This window comes from Episyrphus balteatus, chromosome 4 (genome assembly GCF_945859705.1).
Source record: "Episyrphus balteatus chromosome 4, idEpiBalt1.1, whole genome shotgun sequence".
Classification (NCBI taxonomy): domain Eukaryota; kingdom Metazoa; phylum Arthropoda; class Insecta; order Diptera; family Syrphidae; genus Episyrphus; species Episyrphus balteatus.
In genome coordinates, this window is record NC_079137.1 from 6,290,688 (window position 1) to 6,315,683 (window position 24,996).

The 24,996-nt window shown below is 32.2% G+C and overlaps 1 protein-coding gene across 1 annotated transcript in view; it reads left to right on the top strand.

Moving 5' to 3' along the window:
- The window catches only part of LOC129920237 (uncharacterized), a 35,746-nt gene extending 11,837 nt beyond the window's left edge, over nucleotides 1-23,909 (top strand). Inside the window, exons 3-12 of the mRNA XM_056001495.1 lie at nucleotides 2,474-2,646; nucleotides 3,364-3,429; nucleotides 6,312-6,464; nucleotides 6,578-6,707; nucleotides 12,700-12,833; nucleotides 19,395-19,539; nucleotides 20,181-20,440; nucleotides 21,938-22,027; nucleotides 22,094-22,226; nucleotides 22,961-23,909. Of these exons, the coding sequence (XP_055857470.1) occupies nucleotides 2,474-2,646; nucleotides 3,364-3,429; nucleotides 6,312-6,464; nucleotides 6,578-6,707; nucleotides 12,700-12,833; nucleotides 19,395-19,539; nucleotides 20,181-20,440; nucleotides 21,938-22,027; nucleotides 22,094-22,226; nucleotides 22,961-23,599 (1,923 nt within the window). The 3' untranslated portion in view covers nucleotides 23,600-23,909. The remainder of the gene's footprint in view (nucleotides 1-2,473; nucleotides 2,647-3,363; nucleotides 3,430-6,311; nucleotides 6,465-6,577; nucleotides 6,708-12,699; nucleotides 12,834-19,394; nucleotides 19,540-20,180; nucleotides 20,441-21,937; nucleotides 22,028-22,093; nucleotides 22,227-22,960) is intronic.
- Nucleotides 23,910-24,996: the final 1,087 nt, after the last annotated feature.

Below are 24,996 nucleotides of genomic sequence, written 5' to 3' on the forward strand. Positions count from 1 at the left end.
AGATTTTAGAATCCATCATTATTAAAAATCAAAACAATCCATTACAAAAAATATATATAGGTACCTACGAAATAATGGTATTTTTTGATGGAGGGGCAAATTTTAGGATATGCACTAAAGAAGATTCTTGTTTATCTTAGGAATAAGTGCTAATAGGCTATTTTTTTCATTTTAATCTTTGTTTGGATATTCTTTAACTACCCTCAAAAACCTAAAAAAATCTCATGTCCGCAAGTCCTAATTTTCTTGGTTTGAAGATAAGGTGCAGATTTTAAAAAATTGAAAAACTACACTTCAGATATTTGTGTCAGATCAACATGAATAAGGTGCATTACTTTTCAGGTATGGTCAGGTTGACTTGTTTGTGAGTTTTGTTGGAATAAGTGTTAAAAAATACCTTTAAATCATGTCGCTTATGTTGGTATACATATAAAAATTTAAACTTTTCTTATTAATTTTTTAAAATCTGCACCTTATTTTCAAACCAAGAAAATTAGGACTTGCGGACATGAGATTTTTTTAGATTTTTAAGGGTAGTTAAAGAATATCCAAACAAAGATTAAAATGAAAAAATTTGCCTATTAGCACTTTTTCCTAAGATGAACAAGAATCTTCTTTAGTGCATATCCTAAAATTTGCCGCTCCATCAAAAAATACCATTATTTCGTAGGTACCTATATATATTTTTTGTAATGGATTGTTTTGATTTTTAATAATGATGGATTCTAAAATCTTCATGCAAAATTTGGTTCATCTACCATAACTTTTAAGGGTTTTTCGGCAGTAAGTTTGCAACTGTTATAATAATATGAGTTGACAGATGAAAAACAGGTATAACTTTTTCCAGAGACGTCAGATTGTCTTGATTTTAGATTTTTTGGAATAAGTATTAAAAAATACCTTGAAATCATGTATCATATGTGTATATAATACCATAGCCTATTTTTGCTAATTTTGAAAATCTCCATTTCGCGATTTGACCTTGAAATCGCGACAAGCGGACATGAGATTTTTCTAGACTTTTGAGATATGTTATAGAATGGCAAAAGGAAGATATTGAGCAAAAAAAATTTCTACTAACATTCATTCCGAGGTTAAACCCTTATTTGACTGGATTAATACAAAATGGGGAAATTATGACCCTAGAGGCACGGGTTAATGACCTCCAAAATTTTTCTAGGGGGTGTCTCCTCCGAAAACATCACTTTGGGAAATAACGGACACCCTATTGGTCAGTCTTGATAAATGATTCTCAAAAAAAAAAATTGAGATTTAAGAAAAAAATGTTCTTAATTGTGACATCAATTTAATTAAAAAGTTAAAATAAAAACATATAAGAAATTGGTTCAGTCGTTTATAAGAAAGTCGGTAATAAAAAAAAGGTTCTATAGCAGTTAACTTTTTTTATTTGAAAAGTAGGATCCTATTTAAAGTCTTTATAACCATTTTTGAGAAAAACAAACTTTTCCATTTTTTCTTATCAGTTCTATTCTGCTATTCGAATCATGCGAATCAAATGTTTCCCTTGATTAAATGCAAACGTTGCTTATTTTTTGAAAATTATAAGGAAAAGCTGTTTCTTAAAATTGTATATGAATGCTTATTTTAACCTTTCACATGAATCGCTTAGCAGAATAGGGCTGTTTATATGATGTTTTGTTAAATCATTAATTTCTGAGATTTTCCGGTCCGGATCAGTTAGGTTTATCAAAAGTTGGATTTGTAAAAAAACATTTCTCGTCTGAAATCATGGGTTTCCAAAGACTTTTTCATGACAATAATACTTTTAGAGGCTTTGTCAATTCCTTGAAAATATGAAGGTGTTGTGAAGGAATGGAGGCTGGGATTTGAACCCAGACCTCTGACCTGAAAGTCAATGTCTCCTTTAAAATGATTGTAACTCCAATAAAACCACAAATTGCTTCGGTAAGATAAACGATTTTCATATAAAACTAGTTCTGTAAAATTATGGTTTGATACAGTAAGATAACTTCTAGACAACAAACTGTAATGAAAAAATATGATAAGCCCTTTGGATTCTAAACACGAGAAATTATTTCCTAACTGAATTCAAGGTACCTACCCACTTTCACAAACTTTCTTCATTTTTAATTCAAATTTATTTATTGATTGTTTCCCCAATTCGTTATCAATTCAATCATAAATATTCAAAAGTCTGTATATTGAAAATGCAAAGTGTTTTTGTAAATTCAGCAGTAAAATGCATACAAAACTGTCTGCCGTAAATCACGCAAATGAAACTCAAATAGGTACCTACCTCGCATCAACTATGTTGAAAAACCGAAAACCACAAACAGTCTTGCAAGCAATGTAACCTATCCCAGATAAATAGTATCTATAGTCGACGCATTAATTACCTTTCATGTCATCCCACAAAAACCATCACACACACAAATGGTATCTTTTATTTTTTCGAATTCTCATTTTTTTTTTTTTTTTGAAAAATTTCCAGGTCCTCGAAGAACTCCTCACAAAACTTGAAATCGAACATGTGACATGGTCAACTGGCAAAAAAGGATTCTACTATCATGTTGTATTTCCGCTTCAATCTGGTGAACCGTGCGAAACGACATTACATTGTCTGACGGAGCTAGGCTTTGGCACGAAATTGAATTCCAGCGTCAGGTAATTTCTGATGTCCGTTGTCCTTTATAGACGACGTATTTTCCTCTTCTTCTTCTCCAGTCAAGGACCACACTCATCGTCAAATGTCTACTATTTCACATCATTCCCGTCGGTCGTCTCTGGGTTGTCTGTGTCATTCATGATCTATTGATTATCCGCTATAGCCGACAATTTGCATATATCTACTAGTAGTACAACAAAGACATGTTACACATTTATATCCTCCTCCCTTAAAGCACTTTGTACATAAAATCAACTCATAGAAAGAGTGTGGATGCAGGCGGCTCGACCGACCGACAACCGGAAGTCGTTGCAGTAAAACGACCATGTTTATGTAGGTATTTGAATTGAAACTGTTCGACAAGAGAGAAAAGAGAGATGAGCTTATGATATAGTAGAGATCTCTCTTGTAACACTGTGCACACTCCACAGCCAACAACAAGGACGACTCAAAATACACTTGCACATCAACATCAAAGCGAACACAAAAAAAAAAACCATCAAGTTTACCCATTGAAGCCTTCACTTTCCATCACACACACAACACGAAAAACTTAAAAAAGAAATGAAACACATAAAAACCGTTTTACTATGCAGGATATCATATAAAAGTCTTATTACATTTTTCTCTTCTTTTTTTTTAACTTTTATTTTTTTTTTGTGTATTTTTTTGATTCTAACACACTTCTGGGGCTTTTTTCTATCCCAATGGCATAGCGTTTTGCCTTGCAGTGTTAGCTACGATGCTATATCGAATCCTGCATCTAACAATGAAGAATACAGGTGAGAGTCAGTCCTCTTTTATCATGCACCGCATACGCGTTCTCTATACACATACAGGGTAGTCTGTAGTCTTGTAAATATTTGTGTCGTGTAAATAATAATTATTATCATATTTTTAAAAAAACTTTTGAGTCAAAAATGTTAACATTTAAAGAATTCAAAACACTTTTTTTTTTTTCTAGTAGATGTGGCAACTCTGTTGCTTACAAAATTATTTTTTACATCGTTTAGGATTTATGTATATAAAACACTAAACACGGAATTGAAAAAATCAAATATTTAGTAAGAAATAAATTTTAAACGTCTGATATGGCAATGCTGTATTTTGCTATTAAATTGAAACAAGTTTAAAATCGAAACATGCAATTAACAAATTAATAAATTTAGGTTTATACTCGAATTTTAACAAAATGAATTTTTATTCAAGCCTGGCAATAACAAGCATACATATTTTAGTATGGTAATACCTTTTTTCAATCACATCGAACTATGTATGTATATTTATTTGGCTTTCAAATTTGATATTTGCGAACTACAAAATTTTGGTCTGGCAATGCTTTTTTTTTATATGAGTTTTTTTTTAACTGTCAAATAAAACATCAAATCCGTTGTTATTTTCGAAGAAATGTTGCTTTTCAAATGATAGTATAGGATAGCTCAAAGTTATTAAAATTTATTTTTTTAAACTGGTAACACTAAGTAAATATTTTTGTATTTGGCAGTGCCTTTTTCTACTAAAAAAAGTCATATAGAAATTAAAACAATAGTTATTTATTATCAAATTAATTTGATTGATTTTTGTAATCAAAGATGAGAGTAATTTTCCAAATAAAGTTTTTACCTGGCAATGCTGTTTCCCAACATTTTATTTTTTAACTAAACCTAAACTTTAAATCTAGTAAAGGAGTCATCCATCAACTTTTACTAATTTTCTACATTCATGTTGGCACAATGATTCTTTTAACATTTTTTTTCAGTATCGATATTAAAAAAAAAAACACCCTGTAATTCAACTATTACCTACCTAACTTTAAAATGCATTCTTTCTTTCATTTAAGGTTATATAGAGTTAGTCAAAAGCTCTTGAGGATGCTAAAGAATTTGTTTTATTTAGTTTTTTTTTTTTTGTTTTCTTTTGGCAAATAAATAGTTAATTTTTCTGTTGAGAGCACACGAAAAAAGAGTTAACTCAAGGATGTTTGTGGAGTAAGAAAAAATAGAGAGGGCGTACTACTTACTCAAAGGAGTCAAGCTATTGTTGGCAAATTTATTTATTTATTTATATTCGCTTTTGTGGCCCTTAAATATCAAAAGCTTACTCTTACCAATTTGTTCTGTTTTTTTTTTTTTTTTTTTTTTTTTTGTTAATTATTTTTTTGTATTTACAGAAAATAATAGTTTATTTAGGTCTTTTAACAATTTAAAAGTGGAATAATCATATTTTGAGTGTTTTTGAGATCAAAGGAACTTAAACATTCGGTATATTATACAGAAATAATGATTTATAAACATTAAACTTAAATTCTATTCAATTTATCAAAAGCTGGCTTAAAGTAGTTAAATTGAAAATAACTATAGATAGAAATTGTCGGGAAATTTATAGCGAGTTTCTCGTCATGTCACCACGTCAGTAGGTCACCAAGTCGCTATGTCGCCATGTCGCCATGTCGGCATGTCGCTATGTCGCTATGTCGCCATGTCGCTATGTCGCCATGTCGCCATGTCGCCATGTCGCCATGTCGCTATTTCGCCATGTCGCTATGTCGCCATTTCGCTATGTCGCCATTTCGCTATGTCGCCATGTCGCCATGTCGCCATGTCGCTATGTCGCCATGTCGCTATGTCACTATGTCGCCATGTCGCTATGTCGCCATTTCGCTATGTCGCCATTTCGCTATGTCGCCATGTCGCTATGTCGCCATGTCGCTATGTCACCATGTCGCCATGTCGCTATGTCGCCATGTCGCTATGCCGCCATTTAGCTATGTCGCTATTCCGATTGTTGAGCTTGTTGGCATGGTAAAAATGTAACAAATATTACATGCAGATCAAAAATGTTTCAATGCAGCTTTGTCAAAATTATGGGAATATTTCCAGGAATAAAAAAAAAAATACCTCGAATATCATAATAATATTGTATGTTTGTTGTCCTCATATTTTAATTAGATGAATTTTTCTTCTACTGCATACCGGTATCATTAGCTCCTTCTGATTAATCCAACTTTATTAGTTATATATTCACTTCTATACTATTCTAGGATCACAAATACATACATACTTTTCATTTGGAAATGAAACTTTTCTGCCTGACATTGTTGGTATTCAAAAAAAAAAAATCCTAGAAAATACACTAATCCTTGAATCCTTCATTTCAAACAAGCAACATCCATCCACCCTTTTGTTTAATATTGATTTTAATCGAATTTACCATCATTTCATTTTGTTTGTTTATACTAACGATTCGCGGTAAAAAAAAATAATGATTTTAAAATGTAAGGGTACAAGTTTCCGAGAATTACGATATGAATATGAATTCAGTTTTCGCAGTGTTTTTTTGGTTTGAAACAAACCAGATTTTTTGGATTAAATTATCCTTTTTTTTCTGCATTTCTGCAGAAAATTGCTCCTTTTCAAGGACTCTTTCCAACCAAACCACATTTTTATTGATTCATTATAATTTAGGTGTTTTCGCATTTTTCCTGGTGGTGCGAAAGTGCGAAATAGAAAAATTAGTTTCTTATAACTTTTTAAACTTTTATGTCAAATTAACATTAACCTTGAATGTTTTAGACAGTTTAACATTGTTTATTCCAAAAAAAAAATCATAAAATTTATTTGTATCTTTTTTGTTTCAATTTCTTTGCCTTGCCTTGACATTTTAGCACGAACAACAATGAAGACAACGAAGACTTTTCAAAGTGGAATAATTTTGTTGATTCAATAAAATCTAAATTAACAGTTAAGCAAGTTGTTGATGGTGTACGTGCTGGAGGTTGTTTAACATTCGACTACCTTCTTCTAATTGTTACAGCCGAGTAAGTATTTTATAACTTTTAATTGAACGAAACGAAAAACGAACGAGAAACAATATAATTTCTTGACGTTGAATATATAAAATTTAAAAACTTTTTTTTTTTTTTATTTCTAGCTCGTTGGCAGCTCTTGGTCTTATAGAAAATAATTCTTCAAATATTGTGGCTGCTATGTTAGTTTCACCACTAATGGGACCAGTTATGTCGATAACTTTCGGAACTATTATTTCAGATAGAGAATTGATAGTAAGTTTTTGAAAATTTTTGCCAAAGTTATAAATTGATTTTTTTTTGGGAGGAAACTTTATATGGGTTAATTGCCATAGAGTATTTAAGAAAGAAAGAAGAGTAAGGGGGTGTGTCATTGAACTTACTTACAACTTTTGAATTTATTGAAATTTACACAGTTTTGTTAAACTTATTTTTGGAGAGATGTCTTCAGAAGTGAAATTTCACATTTGAACATTCAATTTAAGGTTTATGCCAATTAAAAAATACGTTTATTAGGTGAAGTCAATAGGAGAAAAACGATGTCTCAAAATAAAAAAGAAGTATCTTAAAGTGTGACTTTTTTAATTGATTAGAAGTTTTAAGTTAGATCTTTGAAAAGATTTATTCTTTTGTAATTCCAGCAAAGCAATGTTTTCTTTAGTATGCCACCGCAAATGTTTGAGTACCACTGAGGTTTTAAGTGAATACGTTTTCGCAAAAACGCAAGTTTGTGACCTTCACAATAAGATTTTCGCAAATTTATAGATTTTAATTGAGATCGCATTATTTTTGAAGATGTTGCGATGAGCTTCGCATTTGAATATAAATTCGATTATTTGAAAATTTGCAAACGTATTTGAAATTATGATTTAAACAAATTTATTATTATGTGCTGTTTACTTCAAATTTGCTTTAAATATCACACAACCATGGGGACTTCGCAAACGTTCGCAAGCGATTTCCATATTTTTTCAAGTGATTCTAAATGATTTTTGTCTTTGTTTAGAAGTTTTCGCAAAACAGTTTCAGTGATGTGAGTCATTTGAAAGGTTTTGCGGAAATTTGCGAACTTGCGCAACAAAGTGGTTGAGTAATTTAGGAAAAATGATCAAAATTTGCAAAAAGTCTCAAATCATTTAGAAATCTGATCCTTTCGCAAAAAAAAAAAAATTGGAAGGAATGCGAATCATGCAAATGGTTTGCAAACATTGGTTAAGACCTTCGCAAATGATTGCAAGTTATCACAAATCATTAAAATGAGTAGTCGGATATCTTGCAAATCAAAATGCAAAATCAAATTCAAACAAGTTGCTAAATTTGGTGAACTTTCACGAGAAAAGTATAACATTTGCTTTGAATGCCGCTGCGTTTATCGCAACATTCATTCTCAGCTCATCCATAATCTCTGATGTATTTAGTTTGAATAACTCATATTCAGTGGAGTGCTTTTTTCGCCCCCTTTAATTGCAACAATTAACGGCTCGAGAAAAAAAGATCCGACTTAAAATGGTTGATACTTTCGCAAATGTTCGCAATTAATTCGCAAACCCTTGGAAGAAATTTTAAATGATTTAGATAAGTACTTAGAAGTTTTGCAAATGGATTTGTGCCATCTGAGTCACCTTTAATAAGTTTGCGAACAAATTGCGAATTGCAGAGAGGTGTTTCATTTTCGACAAAAGTTCAAAAATTTTGAAACGTAAAATGACACCGCAAAAGATCAAAAATGATATGCATGAGTGCGCTTGCATACGAAACCTTGATCTCTTAAATTAGACATAGCGTTTAAGTTAAAGAAGCGCTTTTAGTTTTAAGGAACCTTCCCTTAAAAAACAGGCATACTTTTAGGAATCTGCAATCTATAAAATTGTAAAAGTTTTACAGTAGGTTTTTGACCTTAACTTCCTAAGCCAAAAGGTAAAAGGTTCAGAAAATTCAAGTCTAGATTCAAGAGGTCGTAACTTTCTTACGATCGCTTAATTATCTGAACCACAAAAAAAAGTTCTGGTTTCAGAACTTTTAAATAAATTTTTTACCTTGAAAATGCATACTTAAAGTAGTCTTGAATGTTGCAGATTTCAAGGAATTTGATTTTCTTCTTTGAAAAATTATACCTTTCACGCCTAATCAAGGTATTGAAAATTATTTGCAAAGCTTACGCTTCTCTGTTCTATCACTGTCATAGTATCATTTAATTTGCTCAAGTACAAATTTCTATTCAAACTTCATGAAATTAGACGTCTCCACAGTTTTTGAGGTGCAAAAAAGAAATTATGTTAAGTTCCATTAGAGGAAAAATATGACATAAGCTAACTAAGCACATAAAGTTGTGGCCAATTTCCGTTTAAGCAGGTTCAACTGTGCATAAATCAGTGTCGTCTCCTTGTTTTATGAAATTTACTCAACTTTCCACCTTCCGGGGTGAGGCTGTGTAAGATGACCTTTTTTGAAATACTCTCCCAACAGTGTCCCAGAAGATACTCTCAAGTGTACACGGTGGTTGAACATTATAACACCCCATCATATTTTTTTTTTAGTTTAGTTTTTAAACAGCAACATTCGTTAAGTAGCCCAACACAGGACATCAGGGCAGGACAATCTCATTTATTTGCACCCTCTCTCTGTGTCTTCTACTGGTGAAGTGGTGACTGGTTTATATGCGGTGTAGAAAATGTCGTCTTCCAAACTAAAAAACAAAAACAAAGCTTGATCTCACCACCATCATAAGCATGATGACACTCTACCATATAGAACTTCACATCAACAGAATTTGAATCACAGAATGTGAAAGTGCAGCAGGAGCAGTAGAAGGGTAGTAGTACCAACCCTATACACAAATGAAATTCTAAAGGATAAGCGGTAAAGTAATGACTTCTTGAACTACCCATGACAACTACTACAACATTATACCCGATTTTAAGCTACCCCCCCCCCCCCCCTCACCGTCCCCCTACAGTTGTCTTATGGCATATTACCTCAATTAATTCCATGTTGTGTGTGAAAAGTGTGGGAAAATGCATCTTCTGTGCGGTACCTGTGGTCATAATGCAACTAAAATGTATATATAAGGAATTCATATAGAGAAGGGGGGGGGGGGGGGGGGGGGGGTACCTCCACCCCCAAACCCCACCCATCCATATAGTTGGTTTTAATTCTCTGGCATTCTCATCACGATGAAGGTGAAATTGAATACGAAGGCCTAAGATAATATTCTCTTGCTGCTGCTGCTGCTGCATTCATAACCTGAAACTAGCACAAATATTATACTCTACCTTACCTATATATGCGGTGGTTTTCAGTAATTTGGTTTTTGGAGAAAGCCATTATACAAAATATACACAATCATGAAAGCTAGAATCCTCTACCTCTACTTATAGACAGAAGAATGCCATCATATAGAGCTTAACGTGTGGTTGGGAAAAAGATTGAGTGTTACAAAACCCAACCCAACCCAAACCAAACCCGTCCTCTTTAAGGCCACATTGTGTTTATATAGAATACGAAAATAAAATAGAAGAAATCTGAAGGTTTTAATTACTTTTTCCACAAGAAAATACCGTTAAAGTAGACAGAGTACACCGCCATAGAAATAGTTTCGTTAAGTTTTTTCGTTAAAATTAAAATCTTATCTCTGGAATAATTAAATTGACAAAGATTTACCATTTGAACTTTTTAAAGGTTTTTGTAATAACTTTGATTAAGTATAAATGAGTTTTCAATAGAAATAAAGCTGCATTTTGAAAGGGTTATTTCAGGTTTTAATATAGATTGAAGGCTTATGCCAAATAGACAAGTCAGAGACAAGCCAGAAACAGGCAAGAAACCAACATGACCTGAAAAGTGAACACTCGTGAATCTACTTTGAAACAAACAAAAATTGTGTGAATTCACTTCACGACTTGTTTCACCAAGTATGTACTAGGCTTTAATCAGTGTCAGAATGTTAGTAGCGAAAAAGTATGCGAAACATAGTAACTTGATTTTTATGCTCCGAATGAGAACTGCAAAAAAGGTACACAAGGTACAACGGATATCTAAAAATATTGGGATCACTGAGATTGGACTAGTTGATTGAGAATTGTCCCAGCAGAAATTTCCGAAACTAGTTACTCGATATAAAAAAATCTTGACATTAACAAACTGGAACAATAAGTTTTATGTTTCCGTTATAACTGACTACAAATTTTAAGGCAATTATCCTATTTCTCTTTTATTCAGTAATTGAAAAAATTGGAGTTTCTGTGAACAAAAAAAAAAGAGGTTGTCTGTAAAGCCGGATTACGGACGATGATTTTACGTGATAACGTCGGCGTCGTCAGAAAACAGGTTGTGTGCTTTTACTTGTTTCAAACAATCATGATTTACAAGAAAAAACTAAAAAAAAATACCTTTTTTTTATTTTCTCAGCTTACAAAGCTTACAAAAAAAAAAATTATGCAATTTAAAAGCCAAGTATTTCTTCCTAAGAATAAAAAAATTTTTACAATGCGCAAAAAGTATAAAAATAATTTATTGAAAACAATCATTTTCATCAAAAACATGAATTTTTATCTTCTCACGTCATTAATTCCATTTTTTTTTCCTTACACCTATACAAAATTTTATACCATCTGAAAGCTTATTGTCTTAACTATATATATCGATCAGATCTATGAGACATCTACAAAAAGAGCTAGAATTTTTTGAACTCGATCAAATTTCATTAAAAAAAGCAAAAAAAAAAAACATTTATTTTTATGTTCTCAGGCTATGGAATCAATTTTTTTGTTTGACAACCTATAGAAAATATATACCATGTGAAAGCTTATTATTTCACCTTTCATATGACGTATCAATCTTATTTCAAATATGCCAACAAGAGAAGTTAGAATTTTTTAAAGTCAACCATGTCGAATTTCCAGACTGAGATTACGGTACTTCCCACACTGGTGGCTAGTTTTAAGGTTTTTCACAAGTTTCTTGATTTAACATTGTGTAGCTTGTAGTTAGTCTACCGTTATGTGTGATATACTAAATACTATCTGCTCTTGGTCAAAAGTTATAACCTGTTGAATTCTAAAATTTTTATTTTTATTTTACCGTTATCTCAAAATTGTGTTTACGAAAATGATTGAAACTTCGCACACATATAGTTATAGTCATGGTCTATCATTACTCCATATACTTTATTCCTGTATATATTAAAGAAAAAACGATAAAAATACAAAACGATGAAAATCGGTTAAAAACGGTCAAAAAACGTGTTTTTAAAAACTTGTTTCTTCCGTTATTCAGTCAAAACTCACTAAACTATTCCAAGTTTTTGCACATGTATGCATAAGGCCAAAACCTACATGCCCTATAAGTTTGAACGCTCCAAAAAAATGCTAAAAATCAAAAATTACCCAAAAATACCCCTAAAAAACAAGGTGTTTTTCAAAAATTCATATTTCGAAACTCAGAGTGTTGGAAAAAAATCCGTATCAGACCCCTATTTTTTTCCCTCATCTTTCACCTGGAATCTTTAGAATTGTCAAAAAAAAATTTCCTTTACCCAAAAACATCATTTTGTCATAGCCCCAAAACGTACATACAACGTTCAAACAAAACGTTATAGCTTAGTTTCAAAATTTTTTAGAATTTTTTCTTAAATGCAGTTATTCTTAAATTAATTGCATCTATTTTTAGCAAAAAAAAAATCAATTCTCTACGACTTCGCGTTTAGATTTTAGCCCAAATTTCATCTTTCCGTTTTAGCCCTGTTTACCCTATTAAATGACGGAATTTTTAAAAATCCTTCATTTGGATTAAGATTTAAGTTATTATATCTTTCAAATAAGCTATAGAAGATTTTTGTATCTCTAATAATTGAGCTAATGGAATAGAATATCCTAGAATTGATGAAAAAATCCTTTATTTAGATGTTTGGATTTTAATCCAATCAGCTATTAGAAGAATTTCAGTTGCTTTCAGCTACAAACCCCTTTGGGTCATTAAACAAAATTGATGCATATTTTTCTATCAAACATCAGTTGTTGTATAGTCTACCTACTATTAAAAAAATAAAAATACACAAAGTAAAACACAAATACTAAAAATTTTAATTGAACTTTAGTTAAAAATACAAAAAAAAATAAAATCAACATCAACACAACAGAAAAATAAAAAAAAAAAGTGTTGATATAAAAATTAATTAGTTTTGACCTTTTTTTTTTTGTTATTCATTTTCTCATTTTTTTTTTTTTTTTTTATTTATCTCTTTTTGCAGAAAGTCGGATTCATCTCCCTTGGTACGGGTATGTTCATTTCGTGTGTATTTGGATTTATTTTCGGTCTCATTGTGGGAACAACTGAAATGCCTTGGGGTTCTGGTGATTGGCCAACCGAGGAAATGCGTGGAAGGTAAAATATACATATACTCGTTTATATAAAAGTCTCAAAACCTACATTACCTTTCATGTTTCATTAAAGTTAATTCTTCAATATAAGCTTTAAGAAATGGTATAGAAAATGAACATTTAATTAAAATTATTATTATTAAAAATTAAATACAAGAGGGAAAAAGTTATGGACACTCAAAGACCAATTTCCTGTCGAATAAGCATTATTCCAGAAGAGTTGATCTTTAAAAGGAGATACATTAATTTATTGTCAATAGGCTTGGATAAACATGAGCTTTTCAATTTGTGGTTCGTTTTATTTTTGAAATTTGTTGCAGTTTAGGATTTTGAGCCTGTATTTTTACTGAACTGGACTGATACTTGGATAAACTTTAAAATTTCTGGAAGATTTCAATAGACTTTTGAGAAATTGCAATTTTTTTCATGAAAATAGTTGACAAAAATCCAAAAAAAAAAAATATTTTAAGATTAAAATTAGAGATGCCGCGAACATTGATTTGGCCGAATACCGAATATTCGGCCACGCTCCTCGGCCGAATACCGAATATTCGGCCGCCGAATATTCGGCCAAGGATAATCAGAAAAAATCGTTGGTAGTTTCAAAAATTTTATACTTTGTCTCAAGAATAGATGTGGCTTAAAAAATTCCCAACAACATCGTATTGTAACGATGAATAACTGAACTACTTTTAAGATAAATGTCTGAACACACTACCTACTACTGCAAAGGTAGACATCTAAAATCGAATTACATATGAGGCAGTGTTGCCAATAGTGCAGATTTATCTGCATTTTGCAGATTTTCAACCTATTCCGAGACTTTTAAGAACCATAAATCTGCAACTGAAACTTAACGTTTCCAAAAAATCTAATAAAATGGTAATTAAAGTAAGGCCTAGGATGAATTAAGACATCATTTATTTTGACAAAACTATCAATTTCTTCTATTATTTAACTATAGTTTTCAAATCAGCTGGAGTTTGTTCATAACGTTGTATAATTTTCTTTCTTGTTTTTACATGTCATTTTCTCAAATGCAAATTGTAACAAAAATTCCGTACGATTTTAGTTTTATAGAGAAAAATGGAGAACAATACAACTATTATGAAAATTTAACAATTTGAGCGAGGAAAAATATTTTCGTTATTAATTTTGCTGACACCTGTTCGCAAACTTTCAAATTGAGTGTCCCAAATTTAAAAAATGTCTGCATTGCAGATTTTTTTTCGTCGTTTCAGCATATTTTTCAAAACATTTTCATGGCAACACTGATATGAGGACTGTTCGCCAAGATCGAACAGCGGACCCATACAAGTGGTGGTCAACACATACTACAAAATTTCCAATTGTGGAAACATTTGCTAAAGTCTACCTTTCCTCTCCTGGGACAAGTGTTTACAGTAAAAGACTATTTTTCGAAGCAGGAATAGTCTACGAAGATAAACGTAATCGTTTCCTACACAACAAATGCGGAACGAGTAGTTTTCATTCACCACAACTTGCCTTTAGTAGATTATAAGTACTAAAATTACAATTTTTTAATAAAATACACATTTTGGTATAATAACACTGGTCGGCAACGAAAATGGAACTTGAACCAAACCATACTTTTCTAAAGGAATTTTGTGTGCTGATTCCGAATCTAAAGTCAAAATTTCATTGGCACGTCAAGTTTTCGAAATATTTAAATATTAACAGGTCAAAAACGCGTTTTTGTGGTACTTTTGGCGTTGAATTTCATCACCGTTAAATTTTTTTTCGCAAAACTACTACATATGCAATATTCAAAAGCCATATTTTATCGTCTTAAATACGTTTATTTTTATTTTCAAAATTATTTTTTTCAAAAAGATATTTGGTATAGAAAGGTATGATATCTCCAAATTTTGGTGGTTAAGGTAACTTATGGTTTTTGAAGCAGATTTGAAGTAAATTTCAGTTTTCGACTCCTGATTCGGTTGAAAAAATAGCAAAATATTACGGAAAAATAATATTTTAAGATCAAATGTCAAAAAAACATTTCCTTTAAAATTAGTTTTTGGGACTTTATAGCTAAAATTGTGATGAGCAGAGCTTAAAAACTAGACGTGATGGAAAAAATCTGTAAACTGTTTTGAATTCAGCACACTCAAGTTTATTAAAATCACCTTACAGAGTTTTACCTCCCGACTTTTTTTTGTTTTTTGCCGACCAGTGTAATTTATGTCTTTTTTCTTCTCCATTTGGAATACCAGAAAAATAGGCCGAATAGGCCGAATACCGAATAGTGGCCGAATAGTTCGCGGCATCTCTAATTAAAATATAACGCAACCAAAAAGTTCCAGAAGGTTGTTGAAGTTTCACACGTAAATAGAGCTTGAAGAAACCTATCTTTTGATATATTACTAGATGAAATTTCTTTTCAAAATCCATGATATACCCATGAATGATAACCTAATGGCAATCGATTTTAATGATTTTGACCTCAATAAAAAGGACAAAAAACTCAAACCAAAAAAAGTAGTAAACTGAGTTGCCTTTTCTTGTACCACGAAAGTTGCATCTAAGGACTTTGAGTCCGATCTCCGAATTTTTTATTTCAGCTATGAATACAGATTAGAGAGACCTTTCTTTTGATGTATCACTCGATAGATTTGGAGGAATTTTTTGAAAATGTATTTTTTATAGCCAAGGGGTTAACCTTGATTTTTTCTCGAAAATCAGAAAAAAAATAAAATTTAATTTTTTCTACCTAAATGCATGAGCAGGGTTACTGTGAACTCATATTTGTCAACTAAAACTTGTTCCGAGACTTAAATTAAAAAAAAAAGAGAATATTTTCACGGAATTACTGTGATGTGAAATCTGTTCCGAATACTAAAAAAACAACATAATAGCGCAATTTTCTTGCCAAAAGCCTTTGAAAGTTAGGAATATTTTCAGAGATCATAAGTTCGCCCTTAACCAAAAGAAACTTCTGATCACAAAACATCGAAGTCAATTAATCACAATGGTGATTTGATTTTTGAGTGAAATTCGTTGGTTTTTTTTTTTTAGAATTCGCATTGGCATACAGATTTGTTCTCGATAGTTCTGGCAAGTCTTTGAATCCATAATAATGATATATGGAACTAATAGTGCAGTAATCGAATATGGTCTATTTAGCAACTGATACTTTCTTTAATGAAGGAGTATTGGAGAATATCCCCTGCCAAATCATCTTTTCCATGTTTGACAAGCTCCCAAGTAGCCTTTGAAGCTCAGTAGCATTGTTGTTATAGCTTCTTAAACCTGTTTACTATTGAGCGTAGGGCATTTGAACAGTTACTGATAACCTTTACAAAATTGCTTTCAAATTTGATCAAACTGTTTGCATTTGCATTGTCTCAGCAACAATAAGTTTCCTGCCTTTTTTATAAAACCTTCGGTTATTATTGATCTTATTGAGGGACCTTTCGCCTATTTCCATCAACATACCACGAGTTCTTTCGGGCGTTTTCGGTAACCTACGCTGATTTTGGATTTTCTTTCTTGATGTCGACAAATTTTGCTTCTTCCTTAGAAGAGGGGGGAAAACGCTTAAAGTAATCCTTACGCATTAACTATCGTCTGGGCACTCTGTTGACTTTCATCTAAAAATCAACAATTTTTTACAGTGAGCTCTGTTCCTAGCATACTCTCTGCAGTTTCACACACCAACTTTCTTGATGCTCCAATCAACTTTCGTACTTTACTTCTTCCTCTAATTTGCCTTCATTTTGGACTAGTATCAATGATTTTCTGTGGGAACCCTTTGGCAAGGCTTTCCTTGCCAGTCTAGTGCCTTCAACGTTCAAAGAAACGAGGGAGGGCTGCATTTTTTGGTAACCTACGTTCATATCGGCTACATTCTTGATGATTTCAAGAATTTTTTTTCTTATTCTGTAGAAAAGACGAGGAAACGCACAGGAGTGGTTCAGAAACTAACAATCTTTTACAGCAAGTTCTGTTCCTAGCAAGCTAACTCAATCCAAATTATTTGATATTCTAATCCACTTCTGTTGAATATTAATAAGTTTCTCCAACCGCACAGTGTGTCGTCCCCTTATCACTTTTTTTTTTGTTAAAAATTAATATTTTTGTTATTGAAATATAATTTAGAATTGTCAACTCATATGAAAACATATTTATCTTAGAAAATAACCCAGGTTATGTATTCAAAATAAGCTCCGAAACATGAGTACCTCGGAAATCGAAAATATTTTGAGGAATTTATGCGAATCTTTGAGAGGGTATATTTCACGTTTGGTTTATTTGAGTGTTGTTGTAAAACGTATAACAAAAAAAAAATTAAAATTTATTAAATTATATATGAGTTATTAAAATTTCTTTGATAAATGACAAAAAAAAAAAAAAAAATTAATTTTTAAACTTAATTTAAAAAAAAACACTGAAAATCATATCGATAATTTTTTTATATTATTTTGCCTTAGGCCTATACTTTATAATGGCAAAGTTTGGTCTGCTTCTGTTTGCGATTACCAGAGATATTCACATTTATGCGCTACGAGTCAAGTACTCAAAATAATTCATTTTTTGAGAAACAGCTTCAAGGGGATCACAAAAATGAAAAAAAAATCGAAGTTTTTTATAATTTTTAACCATACACAAGTAACAAAAAGCTGTTTATGTAATTAAAAATATTTTAAATATTGTTTTCAACAAGAAAAAAATTATATTTTTCTGCATACTAAATTTTTAATATAATTACTTGACCCGGCCACGCTCTACTGTGTATTATAGCGCATTTACCAACCTCGCCGATATAAGAATTTACGAAAATGCAAATAAAACGTTATTTCAAAATTTGAAAGCGATTGACAAAAAACTAATCGAGATTTGCTATGAAACGCAAATAAACATACGATTTTTTTTGTATAGAGAAGATAAACAAAACAAGTTGACTTCAACTTAAGATTTCTCAAAGTAGAAAAAAGATATTGAAAAGATTTAAACGGGCTTTAAATGAAAACATTTAATTCTTGTAAAAACTGTCACAAATTTATTTAAAATAAATCACCACGTTCAAGAACATAACCTCAAAAACTGTTAAAAAACGACATTTCAGATTTTCTAAGGGGAATATTTCAAAAACGTGATATGATAGAATTTTCCTGACTCGGATTCGAGTTCAGCACACTAAAAACCTTACGAAAAGTATATTTTGTCTCCAATTACCCCACCTCAAGGACTGAGAGTATTATCATTTTTCTGCTGTGCCATTACTTTGAGGTGTAGTCAAAAACTTTTTGGATTGAAGTACTGTTTTACATGCCCTTCATTAAATTAGGCTTCTCTAGTTTCTCTTTAAAACTTAGAAGACTCAAATAACTAAGTTATCAGACAAAAAAGTGCTGAATTTTCTATTAACGGTAACGGATAAGATTTTTTGTATTTATATTTTCTACAAAGTTTTTTAGCTCTAGTAACTTAGTAAGGTAGGTCCCAAGCTTAACTTAGGTCTTACTACCTGTATTGATTGGTTTAAGGTTTTCTAGGAAAAAGGTATCAGTGGAGTTCAGGTTCTTATCAAATTTTTAGCTTGTACTTCATTTTGGGACAATAACCTACTTGGTCTTAGTTTTTATAGGAAGAACGTTTTAAGTGAATTTCAGATACCAGTTTTCACTTTTTTTTCTAGAAAAAGCCAATAGGGGCTCTGATTTTAAGGCTGGTCAGTGGTTCCTCTGTAGCAACAACACATTTTATTTAACTTCATTTGAATATTATTGAATGTTATGTAAAAGAAGAAAAAAATATCAAAATCTAAAACTTTGTGCAGGCATATTCCGCCAACCTGTCCTCGCACTGATTTCTGAGGTTGAGGGAGGGGAAGGAGACCTTTCGTTTAGAGTAGCAATTTGATGATGCACGTGTGACATATTTGACAAGAAGTGGTATATTTCCTGGAATATTGTGAAAGTCTTGATTGGTAAATTGTATCGACCAAATCGACTAACAAGAAGTCGTTAATCAAAGAAAATAATTTAAAAGAGGATAGGGGACCTTTCACTTCAAGACTTACCTACCTTACAGAGGCAATTAAAACTCCACGAGAGTGTTATATCATCTTATATCATCGTTTGAACCCCTAAAGATTGTCAAAACTTTCACAATATGTATTTCGAAATTGCCCTTATTCCTTACAGTAGTACCTTCGTTAAGTAAATACACCTTTTGCCAAAAAGTATAACCTTTTTGTTTGCCTTTAAACCCTCTACAACATGTTCAAGTGAAACAAACAAAACTTATTGACACAAAATTCTTGAATGTGGTTTTGCTTTCAAATGTGGGTAAAAATAAGGTTATGTCGTCAGCCACGAGCTTTTTCAAGATTCAAAATGTAGGTTGGTAGTAGGCATTTTAGATTGTATTTCCATGAATTTCTTATTTCACTTTCTTCCTTGAAACAAAATTACAACAACAACGAAAATATATCCTATCAAAAAAAAGGGAAGAATATTAATCTTCTAACGACACACAACCGACGACTGACGTTGTCGTTGTGTTTTTATTTCATTTATTATTTTTTTCTTCAACACAGAGGCAATGTTCGTTCACTTTGGATGGCCTTACCGTGGGCGCTTACTTCGGGTACAGGTGTTGCTGTTGCCTTATTACAAGGATCAACTGGACCGTTAATTGGTGTTGCTATATCAGCATCCTTGCTACCGCCAGTGGTTAATTGTGTAAGTAAATTTATTCGAAAAAAAAAATTCATTTATTTTATTTGTCTCACATTTTTTGCTTCTAAAGATTTATATGTGTTTGTTTTTTTTTTATGTGTGTTTGTGTGCGTGTTGGGTTAAGGAAAAATATCCTTTTTCTAATTAAAATTTATTTGAGAAAGAAGAAAGAATAAAATAATAAAGCAAAGAGACGAATGTTATTTTAAGCCATGTTAACGAGTAAATACTTGGAATGTAGAGGGCGTTGGTTGGTCAAAGTCTCGAATTCCAATAACCTGAGGCTTCAGATTTTTTGGGAACTCATTAGTGAATTCATTATTTTTTACGAAAAAGGATACAATTACAAAAGATTTTTGTGGGTAAATTCTGGATACTTACTTTTTTTTGTATCTTTTTTTTTGATGAACCAGCTGACTCTTGAACACCTTGTTTCGCGTGTTTTCAATTTTGTTCCCAAAATCAATAGCCAATGTTCATCAACAGATTAAAATAAATAAATCCACCAAATTTTGTTAAAATCAGATAATTATTGTAGACTTTATGAGGGAACGTACAGACAATCAAATTTTTAAACTTTGAATATTTTAAATTTTTTTGACTAGAAGTGTTGTTAATTTTAATTTTCTTATTTCTTATTTTAGGGACTTTATTGGGCACTGGCCTGCATTTGGTTGATCTATCCAGATATTAAACTTCCACATTTGAAAGGAGAAGCATACACTGGAAATTCATCATATCCGTTTCTCTACACCGATTACTTACCAACGGAATTTCTTCTAAATGGCATTTTCTCAGGACTTTTGACAGTTGTAAATGTTATTTGTATTTTTATAACTGCTATCATTATACTCAAGATTAAGGAAGTTTCAGCACCGTATACAGCTAGTCCGGATCTTAAGAGGTAAGCTATTCTTAACCGAACGTAAAAAAAAAAATATTTCGATTGTAAATAATTTAGCAACCAGACCTCCAAGAAACTTTTGGTTTTCAGCTATGAAACGAGCTTTAAAAGACCTTTCTTTTGATGTCTCATTCGATGGGTTTGGAGGAAATTTTTGAAAATGTACTTTTTTTAGGCAAGGGGTTAACCTTGATTTTTTCTTGAAAATCCGAAAAAAATAAAATTTAATTTTTTCTACCTCAATGCATAGGCCTGGTTACTGTGAACTCATATCTGTAAACCAGACCTTTTATCGAGACTTTGATCCGAAACTATCTACTTCCGAATGTAAAAAATATTTCGATTGTACGCAGATCGGGATAAATTTTAGCCAAGATAAAATTTCCATACAAGTTATCGATAATTTGTATGGGATACATTTTAGCTCGACTAATATTTAACTATAATTTATATGGGAGCTAAAATTTATCTCGAGCTGCGTACCAGAAACCAAATTAACGAACCAAAATATTTAACAAAAATTGTTAGGAAAATCTTGCAAAATTTTGTATCTATTCTTGAAAAAATAGATATTTCGACTGAAATAATTCAGCAACCAGACCTCCAAGAAACTTTTGGTTTTCAGCTATGAATAGAGCTTTAGAAGACCTTTCTTTTGAAGTCTCACTCGATGGGTTTGGAGGAAATTTTTGAAAATGTCCTTTTATTTGCAAGGGGTTAGTTAACCTTGATTGTTTCTCGAAAATCCGAAAAAAATAAAATTTAATTTTTTCTACCTCAATTTACAGGCCTGGTTACTGTGAACTCATATCCGTAAACCCGACCTTATATCGAGACTTTGATCCGAAAATATCTGCGTTCGAATGTAAAAAAAAAAAAAATAGATACTTCGACTAAAATAATTCAACAACCAGACCTCCAAGAAAATTTTGGTTTTCAGCTATGAAAAGAGCTTAAAAGACCTTTCTTTTGATGTCTCATTCGATGGGTTTGGAGGAAATTTTTGAAAATGTACTTTTTTTAGGCAAGGGTTTAACCTTGATTTTTTCTCGAAAATCCGTTAAAAATAATATTTAATTTTTTTTTTACCTCAATGCATAGGCCTGGTTACTGTGAACTCATATCTGTAAACCAGACCTTTTATCGAGACTTTGATCCGAAACTATCTACTTCCGAATGTAAAAAATATTTCGATTGTACGCAGATCGGGCTAAATTTTAGCCAAGATAAACTTTCCATACAAGTTATCGATAATTTGTATGGGATACATTTTAGCTCGTCTAAAATTTAACGATAATTTGTATGGGAGCTAAAATTTATCTCGAGCTGCGTACCAGGACTCAGCAACCAAATTAATGAACCAAAATATTTAACAAAAATTGTTAGGAAAATCTTGCAAAATTTTGTATCTATTCTTGAGGCTTTAGATAAAATAGTTTTAAACAATAATTGACTTTTCATTATAATTCTTCATAACTTGCGTTTTTAAATTTGCAGGTTCTGGGAAACTGACCTCCGAACAGTACGTAAAACTAATCGGTCAACTATAAGGAATAGAAAAAACACGTTCAGACAGAAATTGTTGCAGTAAGTAATTTCTTGCAAAAAGTCAAAGATTGAAATCTATTATAACAAACAATTTTTTTTTGCTAGGGACGATGGCTTACCGGAACCAAGGAGTAAAAAACTTGACACAGTTCTTGAACAAGCTATCAAAGAAGCTACAGATGATGTTACATTTAAAAAAGTCAAACGAATGAGCTATTCAAATAATGCTGTTGGTGAGGTGAGTTATCAAGTTCTGGTCTTGGAGCTTTATAAAAGTGTGAAAGGCAGCTTGCAAGTATTGATATGGCCTTAATTCGCAAATTCTGTTAACCCAAATAAGTAATGAAATGGTTGGCTCTTTGTAACTAACCGTTTTTAAAAGTTTCTTAAACCTATAATGATTTGTTGGTAGCCATTGTCATCCGAAAATGAGGTTAATCATAATCTGCCCTTACAGGTCCTACCTCCTATGAACCTATCGATACCAATCCAAAACTGTCCTGTCCATCTTAATAATAATTTCCATCATGTTTACTAACATTAAAACCCCTTCCCGAAAAATGTACACCACTGCCTTTTTGGAACAAATAGATCCTACCCCATGGCTTCCCAAAACGTCAAACCTCCATTTCTATTTCAACCTCTCCCGGCACTAAATACGCCTGAACGATATATTGTGTCCTCGCTTGTCCCCTGCAATTAGTCCCGAATAACCCCCATTTGACTATATCCTGTGCTCTTCCCGACCGAAAACACATAATGCCACTTTTGCACTGACAAGCTTAAAGGTCTACATACACTTTGATATTGTTGACAAACATAAACATGGTTTTGCTCTTTTCGTCGTGTTGATTTTATTGACAACAAACTTGCTTTCGCTTTGCTTTTTGCCATCGCAAGTTTATTTGCCATCTTAATTAAATCCATTTCTATTGTATCATTGTGTATATATTTTGCTTTAATATTTTGCAGTTGACACAACGATTAGCCCAAGCAGCTGGCTTGAACACTAACAGCAATCAATCCAACAACATCATCAATCCGACTACAGCCGATACCATGGATTCCGTGCGCAATTCAAAATTAAACGTTGACCTTCAGGCATTGGATAAATTGGTGTCCTCATTGTTGGAGCATCACCAACAACTCCAACCTGGAGCAACTGGAGGACCAGGAGTACCATCGCATGGAACTTCAATGAAATTGAATCGTCGACGGACATTGTCACGTTCGGCCAACCATTTTATGTATAGCCCTTCAACAATGGCCGCGACCAATGAGTTTGGCGGTGGAAATAATTTAAGCCTTGCAGCAATTAACAACAATGCCTCGAGTGGCGGGGGTAATATCAGCACCGCCAACAACAGTAACAACAGCAATACCAGTGGCATTCAGCACACTGCCTTGATGCCAACTATTTTGGAACAGAATCGAAATCCTGTAGGCAATTCGTGGTCATTGGATCGATCTGCAGCGACAGCTGGTGTCCGGAATGTCCTCAATAGCATTGCGAATGCACCGCATCGACTTAGCCAAAACCTTACTGCTGCAGTTTCAAATCACAACAACGATGAGGACAATGTCAGTTTGACCAAAAACATCCTTGATTAGAAAACCCTTATAATGTTTTCGCACAGAGCAGAATTTTCCAAAAACCTATAAACATTTTAAACATAATCAATTGACAGTATATTTTGTGTGTTTCTGTTTATATATAGAAAAATAAAAGAGAGAGAGAAAATAAATATGGTCGCGGACTCTATGGGGACCGCAACATCACGGCGCTGAATCTTGTTTTCACTTGGACTTTGGGTCAAGTATTCGCATTTTGGTTGAGCGAATTCGTGTTCCACATTTTAATTGAACATTGGCGCGGCCGGCATTAGTTTTTGGACTTAGAGGTGTATTATTTGTCGACCTAATTTTGTGCTGCCGGGTTCTCGCTGTATACCTTTGAAAGGATTTGACTCCCAAATGCAAAAAAAAAAAAAAGCCTTATTATGATTCAAAACCTATGGTGTGAATAAAATGTTTTCACGGTTTAGTGGATACTGATATAGGACATACAATTGCAGAGATTTTATACAAAAAAGGATGAAATAAATTTCTATAGGTACATCCTGATGGGATTGTTGAGTGTATTTGACAAATCTACGATTTTAAATTGAAAATTGTGGAAAACGATTTACCTTACATAACGATTAACATGAATTTAGGTTAAAGCTACTTGAATTTTTTGTTAAAGAAATTTTTGCAGCAGACGTTGGTACAACCGAGTTGACTGACATGGTCTTATTTGTATAGAGATTGTAGATGTTCATCTCCTGATATTCTAAGAAAGATCTTTTATTTGATAATAAAAATTTAGCGCCAGCAGCGTACCAGGCTTGACATATTACAAGTTAAGATATCTAAATTATTCTAAAAAATCGATATTTCTTTGGAATGTGCTATCGTGGCACATCACTATTTTCAGAAATTGCCCATCACTTGACGCGAAGAACATAACAAAGCAAACTAAGCGCTTACGTTCGGAAGATTTCTTCTTCGATCGTGGCAGGCAGTTTTTTCTTTAAAATTCAGTAGTTTTTTCGAGTTTTCTATTATTCCGATGCCTCTAGCTGGCATAAAAAAGTTTAAGCTACATATAGCTAAAACTGAAATCTAAAGGCCCCAACCCATAGAATCCGTTGCTTCCGTTCCGTCAATCCATCCGTTGAAGTTGAAGGATGGGACAGAAAGGGGTGACCCATAGAATACGTCGTATGACGGATTGCTTTTTGACAGCTCACTTCAAATTCCAAGGTGTGTTCGATATTTTATCGCTGAATGTGCACTAAGGAAGTTCTGATGCAAGAAATTTTTAACTATTATTGTTGTTCTTTTTTTTAATAAAATATAATTCACAAATAGATTTCCTCTAGGTACTTGCTCTTCAGTTAAAAACAATTTTGTATAACAAATTATGAGTTGTAGGTATGACTTTGGCATAGTAAAATTGATCTCTA